The sequence below is a fragment of the Haliaeetus albicilla genome, chromosome 9, assembly GCF_947461875.1.
Source record: "Haliaeetus albicilla chromosome 9, bHalAlb1.1, whole genome shotgun sequence".
Lineage (NCBI taxonomy): Eukaryota > Metazoa > Chordata > Aves > Accipitriformes > Accipitridae > Haliaeetus > Haliaeetus albicilla.
In genome coordinates, this window is record NC_091491.1 from 25,260,728 (window position 1) to 25,281,838 (window position 21,111).

Genomic DNA, 21,111 nt, shown 5'->3' on the forward strand with positions numbered 1-21,111 from the left:
AAATAATTCATCACCACACATTGGTATAGAAAATATTTGCAACAATCTACCTGAAGTGGTGTTTAGTTAAGCCATATTTCATGTAGGGTCTGATAACTACTTCTATTTCTTGCATATTGATTAATAGAAATGATTGCATGAAATATAAATTTATATTACATTGGAGAGACTTTATCCATCAGTGTGTATACGTATTTCAGAGCTGTTTCAGAAAATTCTCAGACTTACATTTGCATAATGACATTGAATTTATTTTGAAATTTTTATTACACTTCTATTTGGCACTTAGGTCCAGATCCTTGGAATTATTTAGAAAACTAACTGCAAATGCACAAATCATAGTTCAGTTTACCTGTGGTGGGGAGGACAGCTTGGGAAACAGCCATAATGACTGCAGTATTTATTATTCACTGATATTATTCACTGGCATGTAATTCAGAACTTCCAGGCTACTGAGAGAGAACCAGAATCAGGGAAATTTCCTATAGTTTCAAAGTCAGTTGTTTTTAAATGGCACTTCAGATCAGGTTTTTGGTATCCAAAACAGTCTATTCAGTAGTGCTGAGAGACACTGCAATGCTGCTAGTCAAAATACTTTTCCTGGGATGCCCTTTTGTTAACACAGTGTTACAGAGATAGACGCATCCTAGGCCCCTATTATGAAAATCCTACAGCATGGGGGACTTCGGTATAGACATAATCCTGGAGGATTAGGATAGGATCCAAGGACACCAGAGCAGTGATCATGACACAGCAAAGCAGGCAGCTAACTGCAGAAGCAGAGGAAGGGTAAGGTGTGTCTTGCTTTTGTAGCAATTCTGGTTGTACACAAAAATATGGGGCATGCACCTCTTCCAAAAACTGATCCACCATGTTCAAGCTTTCTAACCCTAAACTTTAACATCAGTACTTTGAAAGAAAACAATTTCCGTCACTAAACTGACAATTTTTCAGTTGTTCACTAATCAGGGCATGTATCTAAGTCCTTTCCTCATGTAACATTTAAATTGTTTGCTATCACTGTATAAATATGTATTTTGAGAAAGAACAGTCAAGATAAACTAGTCATCACTAGACCATATTTCAATTAACAAATAGCAACATGCACAGTTACTAATTTTAATGTATAATATGAAAATGCCTTGGCTTCATTCAATGTTTTACAATTATTTGTAAGGCAAAGACAATTCAGATTTATTTCTTATACTTAGTGCCTTAAGCTATTAAAATAAAAAGTCTGCAAGCTTTTCCAGGATCACCTAACCCAAATAAGAAACACCTAAGTTCTCATAAAACTAGTAAATGGCACAGACATGCTCTTTTAACCAACCTCTTAGTAGAAAACAAGCATAGATTTCTAAATTTAATATATTAAGAATGACCTTCGTCTAACTACTAGATTGATCTCAAAGAATCCTTAACAAAAAAGGCACAATTATTACAAACCTGATTTACAAGCAAACTTGTTTACAAAAAAATCTTAACTTTCTTTGATGATAGCTGTACTGCATACTAGTGAGAGAATTATGCTAGTCTGCTATATTCAGACTTAGTTATGTCTGAATATTGATTTATGTCAACCATATTGATTTTAAAGAACAGCAACGTGCACAAAATGAACAGTATTTACAACTGTAATTATCATTAGTTCTAATCATCACTTACTCTTGATCCTTTTTCTGGAAAGCACCGACAAACTGAACAATCCTGTCCCCCACATGGCTCAATATATGCATATCCTCCCTAAAAATTAAAAATTTATGGATTTATCAATATGCAACAGACAACAATCACTTCATCAAATATTGTCAACTGGACATATTATCCACTTAGATGATTTTTAAGGCAAAAGATTTGGCTACCCTTGCATGCCCAGAGGGCAATGTGATTCTGAAGAAACCTGGCATAGCAGCAAACATTGGAATATTGTGTAGATCTTCAGCTTGACAGATATGAACCTTTTCCAATGCTTGCTTAATAGAATACACACATCAACACTACATTTAAAATCCTGCTAACCTTCTTGGACCTCTCATCAGTATAAACATGCTGGCAAAGTAGAAGCAATAATCAAAAGCTTATTACTGTTGCTGTAGAAGGTGAAAGACATTACCTGCAAGTTATGTTAAGTAATGCTAAATACAAATAAGGAAATAGGCTGCATCTAGAAAAAAATTTAACAGAATTAGAATTTAATTTGTAATTATGTGAAATTTGTAACCATTCACATTAGGTTAGGAGATTGTTTAACTACAATTAAATGATAAAAGGCAAAACAGGCTGAAGAGCGACAAGCCCAGACAGCAATAAAGCCTTGTATTTAATTCTTGCCTATTAAATTAAAAAAGAAGTATGTGTGTGGTGAAATTATGCATTGCCTACTTATTTTACTTATTTCTTGTATTATAACTTTCTGTCGTTGTCCTCTTAATAGTAAAGAAGTGACTATTTTGTTTCATCAAATTGCAATGAGGAAAAAACCCATATTCAAGGAGAAACTGAAACACAACAAAATGTAAATTCAGTAGACCTATTGTGTGTTAAGTGAACATTATTTTATTACTTTTTTCTATTTCCTGAAGTGTAGGATTAAACATATACCGATTATACATACCATATGCATTTACAAACTCACTTAGATGGCTGGAATGTCCACTAGGTGACATTATTTTTTCAGCAAAATTGTGTAAATGATCAAAGTAATTTTAAAAGGATGACAAGGACTTAAAAGATTTAAGAATAATTTAGGTAAACATGTAAACAGTGATAACATGAAAGTATTTGCTCAGTGTGGATTTCATTTTTATCAAGGTCAACATTGTTTTATTACTGGTTTCAATAATCAACAGAACACTATAGGTTCATACTTCAATTTTTCAAGGAGAAAACACTGACAAATATTAGATAAGGAGGAAAAATTCTGTTCAATCTACAATATTTTTAGAATATCTGGTACTCCCAAACCTCAGAACAAGAGGGTATGATAGTCTTTCTCACAGACTGCTTCTCTTTCACACACTGGGTTTCCCATGAAGTTACTAATCTACTCCACACTAGTCTCCCACCTAGTTATTAAAAACTTGCCTCTACTGGAATGTCAATGGAATGCAAGTTTCTAATAACACATAAGCTGCTACCCTTTGTTCTAATTGAACACATTTATTTTTTAAAAATACTTCAATTTTCAACATTAACTAAAAAGGGATAACTTTGAGGGAAAAACAACAAAAAAGAGCTTTTAAATATTTTGAAGAAACAAAGAGGACTGACTTGAAAGAAATTTTAGTGAGGGCATTGCAAACATAAGGTTAATATGGAGGACAGTAGAGAGAGGAAAATAAAGTCGATATTGAGACTATATTGTATGTGAAATTTTGGCTTCAGAGAGATGGGAATGTATAGGGAGGCCAGTGCAAGATCTAGGCTAACATACAGAGAAGGGCTTGAAAGCTAGTGTTTCCTATATGCTATAATGTAGAGCCATTGATGGGACTTCATGAGGAAGGAGACAGACTCGGTGCATGAGAGAGGTTTTTTTACATGCAGGTTTCCAAAAGCATCTAAAGATGCCAAAGTTAAAATCTAGAAGGATCCAAAGGAGAAAATTACAAAATAGTTAAGCTGAGCAACAGGAACAGAAAGGAAAGTTAGAACTGTAGAAATACTGAAAGAAACATCACAGTTTTCCCACAGAACTATAGGTCATTTTGGTGTATATAGTGTTACTTGTTTGAACTATACCATCCTATCACCTGTCTAAAGTAAATATTAATGTCACTTACCCCGTCAATTTCTTGTGCTGAAAAAACAATCAGCAGCCACCTGATTTAAAAGAAGGAGAAAGCTAAATTAAAACTAAACTTTCAACATCCAATCTTCACAAAATGTAGTCTCGAAAAAGTGAGAAGTGCATACACATGATTAAGTCCTGTTTGGCATGATTATATAGTAAAAGAGTATATTTATAAGGGGCACACACCATCAAGAAATGGTCAGCACATGCTATATATATTTGTCTTTTTGGATTTGTGAGACTGAGTGCAAACAGATAGGCATGAATGAATAAGACTATGTAAAAGTCCTTGTAACTTCCTCCTTGTAACCTATTTCTAATCCCACAATTAGGAATGGCCAGAGAGGAACCATTCCAGACAGATTTCCGCAATTCCACGGACACCATGGGGTGAAGACTGAGCAGAGATGGAGGTGATCTATATCTGCCCCAAAATGAGTTAGCTGGTGCTATTTTCTTTTGCTCAGAGAGAGCACAAGAGAAGGCAGGGAGCAAAGCAGCATTCAAAAGAGCCACGATTCCAGAGCAGCTGCTGGGGAAGGCCAGCTCCATGCCAGCCATTACTAGTGATGGGTTATAAAGTTGAAATCATGTCTTTTATAATTTCTACATGCAAAAAAAGAGCATAAAGTAAAACAAAAAGTTAGCCCAAAATTTCTGCAGCAATACAGGAAATAAGCATTATTATTAATTATTATTAATACTAACATTATTATTAATGAGAACTAAGGTGCTCACTCATTATATGAAATGATAAATTAGATACAGCTGTAACGTATAAACTACTGTGTATTATCTTCCAGGCCACAGTGAAGCTTGTATCAAAATTACTCCAACCTTGCAAATATTTAGGCATTTACTAAATTTCCCAAAGTTCTGTTGAGATCAACCTCTATTTTTATTTTGTTATTCACATGGTCAACTCTTTGGAGCACTGAGAACTATGCCAGCAAACCCATGATTACTCTCCCTGATTATTAATTATTCATAGATTCAAACTGCAAATTATATAACCTGTATATGCACTGATACATATTGATGAATTCAATACTGACCAATTTAAGCATATTTTAGCCATTTACATACATTTAGTCTATACACTTTTTAAACCTATGTTGCCTGCTACTTTTTTCAAATACACAGATTTTACAGAAACAAAATATTTATGAAAATAATTGGTGGTAGCCAAAGACAGAAGCTCATACTGTCTCTTGCTAAATGAGAAACAAAGGACTGATTAAACAATGTGAGATTGCCAGATGATCAGCTACAGCAGTAAATGGTGGAGAAGTTTTGTGAATCCCAGTAGTTCATCCTTTAATGCATCAAATAAGTTTGTGTAGAAAGGAGTTAACTTCACAGAAACACTTCAAACAGGTAGCAGACAATAGCATTGGTTTGTTCCGTGATTGTTACTAATTTAAGGCCATTTTTGTTTCTAACCTTCTGAACTTGCAGACAGTCTCTGTAAATATTTTTTCCCTATCAACATTGGCCACGTGTGAGTTATTTTTCATTTAAGAAAATGCCCAGTTCTCATGAAGCCCTTGCACAACTGAAACAGAAATCTGATGATACTGTTCTTGACGAACATCGCTGCAGTCTCCCCTTTTTCCAGTAATATATGGCAGGCATGTGTTTGCCAGATTGTTCTCTGTCATTTCAAAATCCATGCCTCCCGAAGCCAGACAGATGTTGCCTATGTACTCAAATCAGCACAAGACTGTTAGAGGTAAGTCATTCACAAATAATGCAGAAAAAAGGCAAGAAGAGCTACCTTGGAGAGATGGCTGGGATAGAAGGTTGCTACATTGGGGAACACCTGAGTAACAAGCAGCCTGGGTTTGCACAAACCAAATAAACATGAAAAAGACACTGGAGAGAGTTCAGGCACATTAGCACAACAGAAGACTGCCTAGCAGCGAGCGTGTCAGGTTCAAGCAAGGTACCTTTGCTTGGCCAGGTTCCCAGCTAGAAAAGCATAATTTCACATTCCTAAAGAGCCTGGTGCATGAAGTTTTGTGAAGAAGGAAAATTGGATTGACTTTTCCTAGAGATATTCTAGAGATGGAATCATTGATCCCACACACCAGTCTGAAAATTCCGGGCCACAGTGACCCTAATCTTCTCCCAAGGATCATTTTCCTCCCAAAAGAACTCCTGCCACAGCTGCTAGCAGATATTTCCATCATAGTCTCTAAAAATTTTGTTCATGCCTTTTAATAATTCTCCCTCATCTGCAAAATTATTCTGGGACAGGCATTCAGGTTTGAGTCGGTCATTACTTTTTCTTCTCCAAGTATGTTCATCACTAGAATGTAGAAATATCTTTCCTCTTAAAACAGACTCAGAATTATAGTTCCTGTTTGCTACTATTTAAATAGTGTAGTACATGAAATTTAAATAGCATAAACTGATAGACCAGCAATCAAAGTAAAATACAATAAATTATCATATAGGCTTATCAAATTTATGACAGGCTACAAATTATTTAACTGGTGATTTCTTATTACTGTTAAATTGATAGCTAAGAATGTATCTCAGTGATTCTAGTTAAAAAATTTAGTGATCTGTAAAACTCACCAGGCAGCTGTGATAAGCCACTTAATCCGTTCAAATGAATCCTTTGTTAATGCCATTCACGCTGATTGAGGATCTGTATATGCAGCACTTTTTTTTTCTTTTTTTTTTTTTAAACAGCAGGTCTTCTCTTTCCTTCTGTTTGTGGATGGTCTATAAACACTGTTCCATTATGTTGTTGTTTTCCCCTCTGAACCTGTTTATATTAAAATATATGACTGATGTACAAACATGAATCGTTACTGGATAACCAAAATATGTCTTAACCATTTACATATCTCATACTGCATAGCTTTATGTTGGTACTACATTATATTATTCCTATTCAGAACGCATTTTATTTTATTAAAATCCAATTATTTCAAGGGGACTATATATGAAATTACAGATCAACATAAAAAGGGTACAAGATTTCAGCCCAGAAAAGAGATAGTCTTCACTCAGTGTTTGAAATGTGAACAAAGCGTCTTGCATCATTATTTCTTAAAAAGCTATCACATCCACCATTTTAGCTAAAGGCATTTTAAAAAAAAAAGATGTGACACCTGTCTACAGTAAAGACCTAACGAACTAAAAAAAAAAAAAACAAAAAACCAAACAAACCCAAAAAAACCTCATTGGCTATAGTTTCAAGACCAGAGTCAGCAGTATCTTCTGCAAACTGGGCTGGACCAGTCTCTGTGTGTACATCTGAGCAAAGGAGGACTACTCTGAATGCAGAATAAGCCATATGCATTTTCAGCTTAAGAGTCCTATCCATATGCATGGACAGATGACAATCATTGGAAACGTTACCTAGATATTTTTTTAGCTTTATTTTTAGAACATTTTTCCACAGCTTTTGCCAGGATTTAGGAAGCTGGAAGCCCTAAGCACAGGACTGACCAGAGGCCTCTACAGCCCCAGACAGTCAAATTTTGCATGCATAAATTAACTACATGGTGCATCCGTGACCTCTGACTTATGTCCAACAGCACATATGCAATTTTAGGTGCAAACGTCCTGCACCAACCTTTTTATAAGCTCAAGTTTCACAAATCCAGAGAAATGGCCAGCTCCTGTGCAAACTTTTACATCCCTCAAATAAGAAAAAAGCTTTAATCCTTTGGAATAAGGTACATCTGGGAAATGATTCACACTGGTTATTTCAAACTGAGGGCTTAAGAGGCTGGGCTTTTCCTCGGATAGCACAGATTATCACAGGCTTTTGTTTTTTAGTGCTGTAGTCTTCCAAATGTGGGGAGGTTAATTCTGAGGAAACTAAACACTGACTACAGTGAACTGACAGGGGTTTGCTTCCTTTGGAGAAGTCTCCTGAGTAAGCAAAGGCAATCAGTTACTTAGAAGGGAGTAAGGATGTGAACCTGCAGCAAACTGGCTGCTCTCTGATAGCTGTTCAACAAACAGCTATCTTTCTGTAAAACAAATGAGTGTACAGTTCCTAAAACATTACTGTCCTGCTTTCTATTATTTAGATAGTGTAAAAATCTTTCTAACCAGAACTAATCTATAAATAATATTGACTCCTATGTGTATACACAGTATATCCATACCCCACAGTATGAAGAGACTTCGTAAGCTACTGTGCACTGACTAATGAGTAAATAGCCTAAGGGCAGCCAATTCAGGCTGCAAGATCACACCCTACATGTTCAGTACAGTACTCCATTCATCTGCCAAATTCTTAGTCTCTTTCTGTGCCCCCGTATCCCATCTGTAAAAAAAAAAAAAAAAAAAAAAAAGAAAAAAGAAAAAAATAACAACACTCCTAATAAAAAATAATATTCCAATAAAATTCACTAATTTTTTACATTAGTAATATAAATAATATAAGCAAGATTGTAAGGCAATAGAGTACTGCAGAGACGGATTGCCTCAAATGGAAAATCGATGTCAGCCATAAGGTGTTAGACTTTGCAGAAATTTGTTCCTGTTGCCCACTATCCATCTCATTATTTAATTATCCAAACAGCTTCTGAAAATGAAGAAGAAATTGAAATTTGGTACATTTGCTTTGTATTAGCAGAGAACCTTTTATTTTAAATTAAAATCCATTTTGATCCAACCCATTGACACAATTTGAAATCATACTTAATGCATGAGTGGAAGACTTAAACCACTCTGCTTGCTATTTCACCATGACTATCTAAACCCCAACATTTTCTGAACAAGCTTCCTATAGTTTCAGCAGCCAATGAAATAAGGACTAAAAAGTGTTATTTAAATTGATATATCAAATTGATCTCATGTTTTATATTTTGTAGTAATCACAACAGTTACGTCAATAGAATACTTACCTAATTCAAAAGAAGATAAAACATCCCCAGGATAACACACTCAATACCACCAAAGGAATAGGTTTTACACAAGCATCACCAAACCTCAGCTCATAAAATTCTCAAAAGCCAGAGGGGGAAAAGCTGGCACTATAATATAACCTAGATGTTTAGTTTCTAGACAAAGACCAAGAAAGAAGACAATTTCATTCTTAGGGACTCTGATAAAATAAGACCACAGGGAATAAGACATAGTTTGAGGCAGACACACAGCTACTATTACTGAGATATAAAAAATTACAGCAGCCCTAACTATATTCTCATTACATCGAAAGAAACCAACATCATGTGTAACAAGACCACTGAAGTTGCAAAGTCAAGGATTCAGAAATTAGGAAATAAAAATTAGGGTTATGTGCTCAATTTTAACGTAGTTCTTTTATGCACATGATTAGGATGGTCATAAGTACAAGAACATATATGCTGTTTTCCATAGGACTTCTGTGTCATTCATGATGGATATATTCTACACCCTCTTCATCCTTTTCCTTAAGCCCTATTTTTTATTTTACAGTGTCCTATGAAACTTTGCACTTTATACTAAATTCACACAACTGTAATGTTTCCCACAAAAATATTCCTTATCTGTAAAAAGAAAAAATACTGTTATCCTTGTTTTAGCATAGAGAACTGAGGAAACAGAATCAAAGCAAAAATCATTAAATATCAATTACTGTGAAAAAAGCCAAACTTAAATTTGTTGCAGCTTTCAACTGCTTTCTAGTATTAAGGTCGACCTCTCTGTTGTTCATGCACTGTTTTTTTGTTTGGGGTTTGCTTTTTTTGTTTGGTTGGTTTTTTTGTAAAGTACCTCTACAGGCAGCTGCAGGTATACATTTTGACACAACTGATGTTAAGCCTGCCCTGGCCAGCTGTTTGGCTAGACAAGACCATCTCTCTGAGTTTGTAGCTCTCTGAAGATATTATGGACCACAACAGCATCAGCAACATAGTCTACATCAAGGTTTCATACACTTTATTTGGATGGATGCCATCAATTATGGTAGCAACAAGCAGGAGAGGAACATCAGTGGCTGATCTTTCATTTGTTCCACGTCAGTGCTACTTTGAAGTCATGTATCTGTCCTAGAAACTCACATAAAAGCACATATGCTTTTATGTGACAATCTCATAATGCAACATTACTTGCTGTTTCTTAACTATGACACACACAACTACCATCCAGCTGGGCCATACTACTTAGCAGCCAGCTGCTCAAGGTCAGTGAAATATGTGGTACTGGGATAAGACTGGGTTCGAAGAGGACTTATTTTTTTAAATGCTCTGTCTTTCTGTTGCACCTCCCTTGTTAGCATATTTCCCATGTTTGCTTTGAGCTTGCTGACATCTTTTTTTGAAATTTCCACACAGGGTTTTCATCATTTGAAAACTGACAAAATAACTTTTTATTATAGCAGTATTTCATTCACTAGGTAGTCTGCGTGTATTCATTTATTTCTCCTAACAGTGGTTTGCCTGCTTTCCTCTCTTTCTTCCAATAGTTATTTGGCCTAGTATTCAAGAGCTCTCCTTTTAAGTACTATCTTCTTTACTCAGAGTCATACTGTTCATTCGGCACCTAAATTTGCATCATTTCTGAGGACTGACCACTCTCTTCCATTGTAGTCTCGCTTGCTCTGACCTTGTTGTCTCAGAAATACTTGCACCTTTTGTCTTCATTTCCATGTAAATGACTGCCTGCTACCTTCTGTCTAACACCAGTTCTTCTAATGTTAAATTTCAGTGGTGGATTTAGGTAGTTATAATTTATAGGTGCTTATGGCTTACAAACAACTGTAGACCCCATTTGTGTCCTTATTACAGTATTCTTGTGTAAAAAAATGTAGCACTGTTACAGTCTACAGGTTTAGGAATCTGACAAAATGCACCAGTTTAGTGGTTTTATCCTAAGATACTATTTCCTCTACATGGTCACCATCAATCTGGCTTGAAAACAGGGGATTTTTCTTCCCCTTTCTCTCTATACCTGGCTTTCACTGATGCTTGAGATTTTAGAGCCAAGGTGATAACATCTGTGATGATGTACAAGACCATTGATACTAAACATATTGTTCTGCTCTTCCAGAGATGCATTCCTGCTGCTAGTGCCAAACTTTTGGGAAAAGTAGCCTCTACTAACTAGCTTTTACAGTGGATTTCATAGAGGGTTGACAGTACCATCTACTGAATGGAGATCCCGCTCTACTCTCATACCTGTAAGAGAAGCTGTTTTACAAAGCTCTGTGGTTAGCTTTACGCTCATGAAAGGCTTTAGATTTGTACCTCATCAGTAGTCCTAAATAGATTTATATACATATATTATTGTACATTGTTGCTTTTTCTGTATCACTTGTAGTGCTTAATAAAACCTGTAACACGGAATTTCCTGTACAGCATTCACAAACGGTACAGATAAGGTAAGATAGCTCTGGCTGGCCTGGCCAACATACTTTCTAAGTTTGCACTATCTCAGAACAGCACTTTATTTGGTGAGATGTTACGTTGAACATGCAGTACTTTTGTCAATAACATAAATGTGATAAACTTGACATACCGCCAACACTTTACAAATCAGGCTTCCATTCAAAAAACTTTTATATCATGCTAAGCTATGTGGAAAGCCTGGGGAGAAACATTTCTCAGATTTCTCACCGATTTAAATTTATGCAGTGGGCAGCACTTTGTCCCTTCTGGGACTCCTCGGTCTCCGCTGTCTCATTAAGAAAACACTTGAGGGAGAGGAAAGCGTCGCTGAAAGGAAAACACTCCCGTCAGTGCCCGGGGGCGCCCCGGGCAGCGGCGGGATGGCGCTGAAGGCCCGGGCTGCCGCCGGCCTTCCCCGCTACCGCCTCACTCACGCACCCAGCGCTGCCGCCTCCCACCTCCCTCCCGCCCGAGTTTAACCGACCCCTTCTCCCCGCCGGGGCGCCACAGGCGACCCCGCTCCGGGAGGGCCCGATCCGCGTCCTCGCTGGGGTGGTGCCCGGGCGGGTCCCCGTCCCCGCTGCCGCCGCGCAGCCCCGAGGCCGTTCGGGCGGCGCCCACCAACCTGCGCCCTCGCGGCGCCGCGGGAGAAGCGGGCGGGGGACGGAGACAGCCCGGTAGCCCGGGACACCTCCAGCTGTCCCGGGACGCAGCTGACTCCTCAGCGAGCCGCCCAGCCCCGGCAGGCGCCGACGCCAGGCGGGACGGCCCGCGACGTGCGCCAGGTACCGCCGGCCGCGGCTGCCCCTCCGCGGCGCTCGCTCACCTCAGCTCCCAGGCGGGAAAGCCCCCGGCTCCTCGCTCACTCCATGCCCGCTGAGGACGGACGGACGGACGGCGGCTGCCGGCGGTGCCCGAGGCAGGAGGCGCGGGGAGGAGAGGAGAGGGGAGGAGAGGGGTGGCCCGGCCGGCCCCGCCCCGGCCAGCCCCGGCCCCTGTCCCCACCCCAGGGCGCCGGGAGCGCCGAGGCGGGTGCGAAGCAGCAGCCCCCAGGCCAAAAGCCGCGGGCGGGCGGGGGGCAGAGTCCGAGAGCCCTGGGCCGAGCTCCGCGGGACGCCGCGCAGGCAGCGCCGAGCGCGGGGATGGCCGGCAGGGGCTGCCCCAGCCGTCTGGCTCCCCTGCTGGTGCTCGCCCTGCTCTGGCCGGGCCGCGCCGCCGCGGCGGCTGAGGTGAGTGAGCGCGGGGCGGAGGGGCTGGGGTGGCGTGGGGTCCCGCAGCGATTGGAGCGTCACCTGGGGCGATGCGGGGCTTAGCCCCTCGGCCCCCTCTGCCACCGCATCGCGTTCCGGCGTTGGCAAATCGTGAGGAAGAAAAGCTGGATTTATTGTACTTAAAATGATGCGCCCCACCCGCATCAGGTACGTCGCACCCGGGCACGCTGAGGTGAGGTACCGCTATCCCTGCGCCGCTGCCAGGCGGGGATAGGTAGAGGCAGGGAGGCCCCCGCACGGGGCACTTCGTCACCGCTTGTTTCAGGTGCGAAGAAGCAGTACAGCGTGTCGGCGGCCCAGCCGGGCGGGTCGCAGGGCGGCTTCCCGCGCTTCCAGCTGAGGGGCTGCCGTGAGGCGATGCGGGGGGGAGGCTCAGCCCCGCCACGAGCCTGGAAAGCGGCCGCGGGGTCCTGTCCCGCGGGCAGGGCGTCGCTCCGCCGGAGACGGTGGATGTGGAGGGCAGGGACAGAGCGGGGTTGGGTGTGGATGGTCTCCGAGGTAAACACTCTCAGAGCAGCACTTACCGTCTTGCACCACCTGTGCCGCCTTCGTTACGAATTCACTTTGCAGTTTGTCTTTCAGGTTTAATGATGAGTGTGCATCACCGTTTGGCCGATAAGCTCTCCTAGATCATATTGTAGTCTTTGCTGTTCCTTTCTCCTCTGTCTGGTTATAACATTTAGATTGTACATTACCAACTGGGAGAAGAGCAGTCAGCTGTGAGGGTAAATGGGTCAGTGTAGCTCTCAACATTTCTGGCAGTTACCAAACAGAAAACTGCCAGTTTCAGTAGATTTCTGATAAACATCAAACACAGGAAACTGCCAGTTTCAGTAAATTTCAAGTTCTATTTCTCCTGTAATAGTCAACAGTATTAATTTCTCCTTGCATGTGTGAGTAAAGCTCTAACACAGTACATCAAAATCCTTTACTGCCTATCAAAACATTTTGCAGTTCACCTTTATAAGGAAAAAGCTGATTTTCTACTTTGTTGTTGCTAAAATAGAGCCACATTCTGCTGTAATTATCTGAAGCAGACTAATCAGTCATAATGTTTCTTCTAAAATATTGCAGCTCTTTCACTCGCACATTCTGGGTACTGCCTGGAAACAGCATAAGCACCTCGCCAAACGTTTTCTTTCCTGGCACTCTAACTTGCAGTCAAGTTTAGTCATTTAACAAAGATCTAATTGTTTTATTTGTAATGGAGTCAAAATACCTCTTAGTTCTTATGTAGAACAGAGGTACTAGATCTATTTGCAATGTACATGTTTTCTGCAGACTAGTTTCGGGCTCTGCCTAGATCTGATCCTTACTCTAAAGCAAGATGTGCAAGATGAATAACTCAAAACCTGCCTCTCTCATCTACCCAGTTTGCCATTCTTTATTCCATTCTTCTCTTCGTCTGCTGGTACTTCCCTTCCATTGCCCTTGTTGCTCCTAAGAGGTGGACATCATTGTATATGCTGGATGGCTGTTAACAAGCCTGTGTATCAGGAACTTCCCCACTCCCACCCTTCCCACCCCCCCTTCTTCTAAGCCTCTAGTCTGGCTGTGTTGATCTTGTCATCCTGTTCTTCAGTGGTTTTATCTACAAAGGAAGGGAAAAGGAGGTGTATTGACAAGTAAGACCCCACATACGGCCCAGTAAAGCATTTTAACACTTTTTAGCAACCTCAGTAGGATCCTGGAGTATTTGCCAGTCTTGCAGACTCATGTACCTTAGTTCATTAGCAGCCTTTCTGCTTAAGGTAGATCATGAAGCAATATGAGATACCAGTTTTCTAGAGCGTTGTCATTACTAGATCCTTGTTTACACTTAGGTCTTAAAGACAGGATTTGAGATGGTAAGAAGTGTCTTCTACAGAAACCTTGCTGTTTAAGCAAAGTTTGAACACAATGTATTGATTGATTCAGTGGTGCTCTGAAAATTCAGTGGATCTCATATGTCTGATATTAGTTTGAACTAGATTTGCAACAGATAACTGAGATCAGTTTAAGATTCAAATGTCATCATTTCTATTCTTGTATGAAAATGCTGATATTTTCAAAAGAGAAAGTCAAAATTTTCTAGATGGTGGAGGAAATAAAAACTTTTTAAAAAGCAATTTTATCTAAAGTAATGAAATATTAGTGGCTAATGTTAATTGACATGAAATGATTGATGAATAAATCATTGCATCTTGGCAGGACCATCCATTGCAAAGAAATAGGTATTGTTTGTGTTTTAAAATCGTGCTACACTTCCCATATGAAAGTAAATTGATATTTGACCAGCAAGCAATATTTTTGCTGTATGCATAAATTAAAAAATGTTTCAACATAGAAAAGTTTTAAGTGTATGTCTCTAATAACTCAATAAGTAGTTTATTCCCAAAGACAAGAAAGAAAATTATTAATTTGTGCCTGCTGCTGTTTATACAACAAATTTTGGTCCTCACAGCCCTTCACAGAGTCCAGACTTCCCTGCCCTTAGGAGGCTGAACTTTCTGGCACCTGCTAGGGAGTATTATTATCTGCATTCTTGGCCACTGGCATGCTCTAATCATATCTTCTGAAAACTCAGCAGAAGTAGCATCTTCCCATGTCAAAGGCTTTTCAGCTTGCTTGATGTATTCCTTCACTCCAAATACTGCTGTTACAATGCTTTGGGTTTTCCCACTGTTCATTTAAATGCTTTAGAAGAATAATAAAAATTATCAATATGTTTCCTCAGGGAACAAAATCTTTCTCATTCCCCACTTCTATTTTTTTCCTCTCAGAAAAAAATTGATTTGCTTTCTCATTGTTTCATTTTGTTTAACAGCACCTGGAGCTGATACTGTCTTGATGCACATGTACAATCCAATTAATTCTCCTGAGTGCGTCCTGTCTTTTGATACTATCCATGTACTTGTATGTCTTGAAATTAAACACTAATCTAAAAATGTTCCCTAAAATTTGGTGTTTCAAATGACACTCAAAAGAAAAATACTTAAGTTCGTTAGTACTGAATCGATACTGCTTCTTAGTGGCATTGATCATTTTTATGATGGCATCATGTTGGCATGTGTTCAGAACAGGATAAAAGAGGGTTTCTACTTGAGCAAGATTACTTGGTTGCAAGTTACCTGCACCTCCTGTTACTACCATTTTTTTAATTTGCATTGCAATACATTTGCAATATTGTATTAGTTCACAGGATAAAGTTAAGTGCTCTATATTCTGTATTTGCCTCAGTCATTACTCTTCATATTTTTTCATCATGTGCTGCTGGTAAAGGAGGGGAGGTAATAAACTCCATGACTGTAAGGCTTGAGAAGATCTTTTTTGCATCCCCTTTCTCACTTACGCTTATTGTCTGTGACTAGATGCAAGTGTTCATATTTCCCAATTAATTTCATTTTTTACAGATGTTAGAATTTGCATGCAAATACTTATAAACTAGTCTTTTCTTCTTCGTGCAATATTTTTTTCCTAATTATATGCAAACTATGTTGCTGTCACAAATAGATCTTAAAACATGGCTCTGGAAGGAAAAAATGCAGTGTTCTAGGTCAGCCATGAGCATCTCCAAGGCTGGTAAGAACGGGATGCAGGCTCAATTGCTTTGTTTAACTAGGAATCAAAATGTTGGAGGGACAAAGTGTTGCAGTGAGAATTTTCCTTCTCTGCTGGCCTTTGGAAGCGCCCAGGTTCTTTGTCGCACAAGGCAGCTGAGAAGGGAAGATGTGCACCTGAATATACAAAAGAGAGTTCACTGAGCGTGTTAGAAAAACAAGTCCTTTGTGAAGTGCTCTCTTTGATTTGGTTAATATGATCCCAGCTCTGAAGTCAACGGGGGTGTTACTTTGATAATTGGGCCCAATTTATACTAGACTTTTCTGATCCTGATTGCCTCTATAATTAGTTGTAATTCAGCCATCATCTGCATAGAGAAAGAGGCCAATGTCAAAGCACTGTAGAGCTATGCTTTTCCTGCTGGGCCAAGAGAGCATAAATTAGCAGAGTTGCCCTAATGTTTGTGCATCAAAATTTATGGAGTTCTGCTGTCTTATACCACACGGAGGCTTGCTCTGATGGCGATGAAACGTTAAGTGTGCTTACATGTTTGCTGCATCATACAACTGAAGGAAGATGAACCTCCTTAGGTGATCTTAGTAAACACCTGTGAAAACTGAACTGTTATCACTTGATGTATAGCCTTTTTCTAACAAATCTACAAGGTAAATACGTGTTTAAGCATAACTCTATAGTTAAAGTTATTTTGTTGACTGAGTATCATTAAAATTATCAAAGTAGACAGGCGAACACTGGTACTTTCTCTATGGCTTTGCATTTCATATAGATATAACAGCATTTTATTTCAAGATCTGTGCTAGCAATCTCTTCTGCAACACCTAGAGCTGATTTATCATAACATGTCTTTGAAACAAAATACTTTGCTATTAAGTGCAACTAGTATGGGATGTCCGGTCATCTGTTTTACTGTCACATTCTCGCCCTACCGCCTAGCAAAGTAATACTAGAAGGCTCAATATGCTGGCATGGATTACAGGAGCCTAGGAGGAAGGTGAAATACAAAAAGGCTTTTTTCTTCTTAACTGTTTACAGCCCCAGTCTGTCATGCACACACTGAAAACGTTGCTTTTTGCCACACCTAGTATATTTCTAGTTCTATTTTCATTGTTTGTCTTTTTTTTAACTTAGCAGTTTTGTCACAGGGTGAAAGTCTCACAGCTTTACAGTTTTCCATTTGGCCTGGTTCAGTGAAGGCTTTTTAACAAGGGCTTTATGCAGCATTTTTCCACAGATCATTTTGGAGGAATCTGCAAGAAAAAGTTACCTTTCCTTTTTTTTTTTTTTTTTTTTTGAAATCTCTGAAATCACAGAGCCTTTCAAAAAAGGAGAAACCAAGGCATGTGCAATAAGCTTTCTCTGAACAAGCTACTGTTGCTTTCATTGCTATTTGCACCAATTAACGGAACATGCACACCAGGAATTTTATGAATATACAAATATATAGGCCTGAGGAGACAACAATTGTAGTGAATACTATTCCCACACTCAACAGTTGGGAAGTAATACAAATCGTGTGATGTAATGCTGACCATAAAATGGTAGGTAAGCAAAAATTCACTAGTTAAATGGTGTGTATTCTTTGTTATTAGATTGCTCTTTTAAGATGACCCTCTGTTAGGAAGGAAGAGCACGGATGAATAAGCTGATTAAACACCCTTAAGAGTTTGCTACACAAAACAAAATTCTGTGGCCTGAATTGCCTAATCTTTTTTTCCTTGTGGAAAGGAAGAATATTTATTTCTTTTGTCCTCATGTCCTGTTCATGGTCAGGAGAAGAAACCCACAGAGATGGGGTTTATCAGTCTGCCTTTGGAGATTTTACCCGTCTGAATATACTGTGAACAGTTTGGTCCAGTTTCTGATAGTCCTCCTCACAGTGACTTCTACCCTAGTGAGATTATTTGTAGAGTAAGATATGGGGCATTATAAACATAAGTATCAAAATTTTCTGTGTTTTAGCAGAAGCAAGCAAACCATCATTCTCTCTGTTTAAAGAGGGAGTAATTATGTATCCTCTCTTTATAGAGCAAAAGCAATTAAAAAAACCCCAAACCCAGAGATTCAATTGAGAGCCTCAACTTACAGTTTTCCAAAACTGCAAACAACATGCCAGCTCTACATACATAGATAGTGAGTAATTTTAGGCAGCTTCTACAGTACAGGGCTTAGTGGTCATCTCTGCAGAGCTCACAAACAATTTGAGTTTGTGAAAACTCAGGGTGGTTTTTTTTTTTTCTAAATTATAACATTTTACCTGTTTTATCCTAACTCAGTGATGATAACATGCAGGCACAGTGAAGATTGCTAAGCCCTACCATTCTCACACTCCCTAATTCTTTACTGTCAGTGAGTTGGAGAGAGGGGAGACGCTCTGTATAATTAATTGAACTGTATGTGCTTGGACAAGAATATGGTTGGCACCATGGAATTTGTACGTGGAACTATGAGCAAGATGGCAGAATGGTGTGCTTTCATAAGAATAGTATGAAGAGCTATGTTATGGTAGTTTCTTGGAACTTCCATCCAGAAGGCTTGTTCACAGCAAAAACATATGCTATACAGTAAGTATATTACAAAAAGAAGAATTTCAGGGTGTTTTACAGGTTTTGGTTGGTTTTTTTGTTTTTTTTAGTGTTTGGTTGGTTTTTTTATTCCCAAGGACATAATTTATTCCATTTAAACATAGGCAAGACATACCAAAAGTTCTATGACAATTTTGTTTCCATCTGGTTTATATACAAAGTTCTTACTGAACGGGTTTTTGCTTTAAAAACTAAGAGGTTTTCAAAATGGTTTCAATCTCTGAAGTGAAAAAGCATTTTTATACTTTTTATACATGTTCCCTTGACATAATACAAAGTTGTTTAAACGTTCATCTACAGCAGCTTCTTCTGTTTCTGCATACTGGTAAATTACCATAGTTGGTTTGCACATACTATTATGAATATATCTATATCTTGATATTACACAGAAGAACAACTCCCTTCCAAAAGGACTTCTGACAGTTTAAAACTAATGATAGAAAGTAAGGAAATTCTTACCAAGTTCAGATAGACACATTGTGTGTTCACATTGTGCGATCACAAATAGCATATCTCTAAGTTAAACAGAAAATCCTGCTTCTGTGAAGTGTTATAAAGGTTTTTTCCAATGATCGTAAATGCTTGGGACTTCTCTTCTGCACCTCACACTGAAAGCAGGGCATAACCAGTAATACGAGGCCTATGTCACCAAGGAGGGATATTGATTCAGTAGTTACTCCCTGAGCAAGGTCCCCATTAGAAGTGTTTAGTGGAGCTTATTCAACAACTGCACTGTCTGTAGCATAACAGTTGTCTTCCACTGTGTCCTTTGAGATCTGTTCTCCTTACATTAGACATTATTGACCAAGTTGTTTATTAGTTAAAGTTACAGGTGTATTTCTTTATAATGGAAAGTCAAAATGAAATAATTTTTGTGAGGTGCTATGTATTCAACTGGTAGGCAAAATGCAGTGAATTCTGATAGCATACATAGCTGTTAACAGCAGTCTTCTAAGGTAGGAATGTCTGGCTGCCTTCCAGTTCACAAGTGACTACACAATGTTTCAGGGTTTGGGAACTGACATATTTTCCTTCATCTCATCATCTCCTATTTCTGCTCTATGTTGTCTATACTTATTGAAGGCTTAATAATTTGGTTTTGTTGTACTGGTCCATCAATGACTAAAAAAAACACAAAGTTCTTCGTGGTCTTTGATAATTTTAATGAATTCATGTTTGATGCTTAGAATGCATGAAAAACTTTTAGTATACAGATTGTAATTGTGAGACTGGTATTTTGTTTTGATAGCAATGTTTTGGAGTGAGGGGACTTCATTCTCCAGTACTTTGTATGCTACATGGTGATTTACAGTTGTGCAACATGAGGAATATGCTGCCAGGGTCACGTATCTACTAACCATGTCTAGATAGAATTACTGACTGTGCTAGTCTAGCTAAGTATCCTGACACAGGTGCTCAGACTCAGAAAAAAGATTTTCCTTATCTAGCCTTTTCCACAGTGGGAGCTTTTTTCTATATAGCTCTGCTCTCAGATCCTCTGCTTGAGCAGGTTAGGATAAATTTTCAAAAATGTAACTGTGTCTAAGCTAGAAGCTTTAGCTAGCACCACAGTGTCCTTCAGAAAGTGCTGCATTTCACGTCTCTGTGCAGCACTTGTCCCCAACACAAGTCTGGAGTGTAGATAAACGTTAAACCAAAACTTTCCACTTACTGTAATCATAATGCTTTACACCCACTTTTATTAGATGTAATAGAGAACATGTAGTAGAGAACATTAGAGAAATGGGCCCCTTGTAGTTTTAAGCACTATGTTAACATCAACTAATGAGCAATATTATTCTATGTGCTCAGTTGTGGTTTATAGACACAGCTGGAATGTGTAAAGTGATTGCTCTGCACTGAGACAGCTGAGGAAAAATCCAGAAATCTCAGTTGTCAGCAGCCCTGGAAAATTCATGATCAAGACTCTCAAAGGAGCTGGCTCACTGATAATGTAATTTTTAATAAGTGTTGGAATTTAAGAGAAATTACAGAAAACTGGAAATCAGCTGATAATTTACTTCCACTTAGAAGGGACCACTGATGACCAGCATATTTGTAGGCTGTTCAGGATACCATTAATGAGCAAAAAGATGGAAAAGAGGAGGAAAAAAAAACCCCACACAAGCTGCATCACAGAAAAATTGGTCTTGTCCAAGAAGTCTTGTTCCATGTTTTGATGGAGTTCTAATTTAGTGATCCTTGAAGTTAGAAGATAAAGACCTAATGGCAGGATAGGTGAGATGCTAATAAAAATCAAGGTTAAATGAGAAATCAGGCTAGCATTTTTAAAAATGAGCCTATCAACTGTTAGAACCACCAATGAAGGAAAGTGATAGCTTCACCACCCACTTGAGAGAAGACACCTGAGCTATTTTTACTGTCCACAGTAATTAATGGATATCACTTGCACTGCTTTTAATTCACCTTAAAATTCCTCATGTTGCACAGTCATCTTTCATTTATGTTAACCAGAATTTACCTCTGGAATCAGTGGAGTTCACCCATGAAATGAAAGACCGATCAGGCCAGAAGTGTGACCTTAAGCCCCACTGCAGCCAGAT

General features: G+C 39.0%; 2 protein-coding genes across 7 annotated transcripts in view; one reads left to right on the forward strand and one right to left on the reverse strand.

Moving 5' to 3' along the window:
- The window catches only part of COL4A4 (collagen type IV alpha 4 chain), a 76,700-nt gene extending 64,592 nt beyond the window's left edge, over positions 1-12,108 (reverse strand). For 4 of the 5 annotated variants that reach the window (XM_069792142.1, XM_069792141.1, XM_069792139.1 and 1 more), the window contains exons 1-4: positions 11,960-12,108; positions 6,377-6,569; positions 3,783-3,822; positions 1,666-1,743 (exon numbers count right to left, since the gene is read on the reverse strand). In XM_069792142.1, the coding sequence (XP_069648243.1) occupies positions 1,666-1,743; positions 3,783-3,822; positions 6,377-6,432 (174 nt within the window). In that variant the 5' untranslated portion in view covers positions 6,433-6,569; positions 11,960-12,108. Of the gene's footprint in view, positions 1-1,665; positions 1,744-3,782; positions 3,823-6,376; positions 6,570-11,361; positions 11,461-11,959 lie in introns of all 5 variants that reach the window. The other variant, XM_069792138.1, reaches the window with a different exon arrangement.
- The window catches only part of COL4A3 (collagen type IV alpha 3 chain), a 66,508-nt gene continuing 57,233 nt past the window's right edge, over positions 11,837-21,111 (forward strand). Inside the window, exon 1 of one of the 2 annotated variants that reach the window (XM_069792137.1) lies at positions 11,837-11,918. Coding sequence is in view for 1 of the 2 variants with exons in the window: in XM_069792136.1 (XP_069648237.1) it covers positions 12,003-12,362 (360 nt within the window). In the remaining variant the exon portion in view is untranslated. Of the gene's footprint in view, positions 11,919-12,002; positions 12,363-21,111 lie in introns of those variants that run through there. The other variant, XM_069792136.1, reaches the window with a different exon arrangement.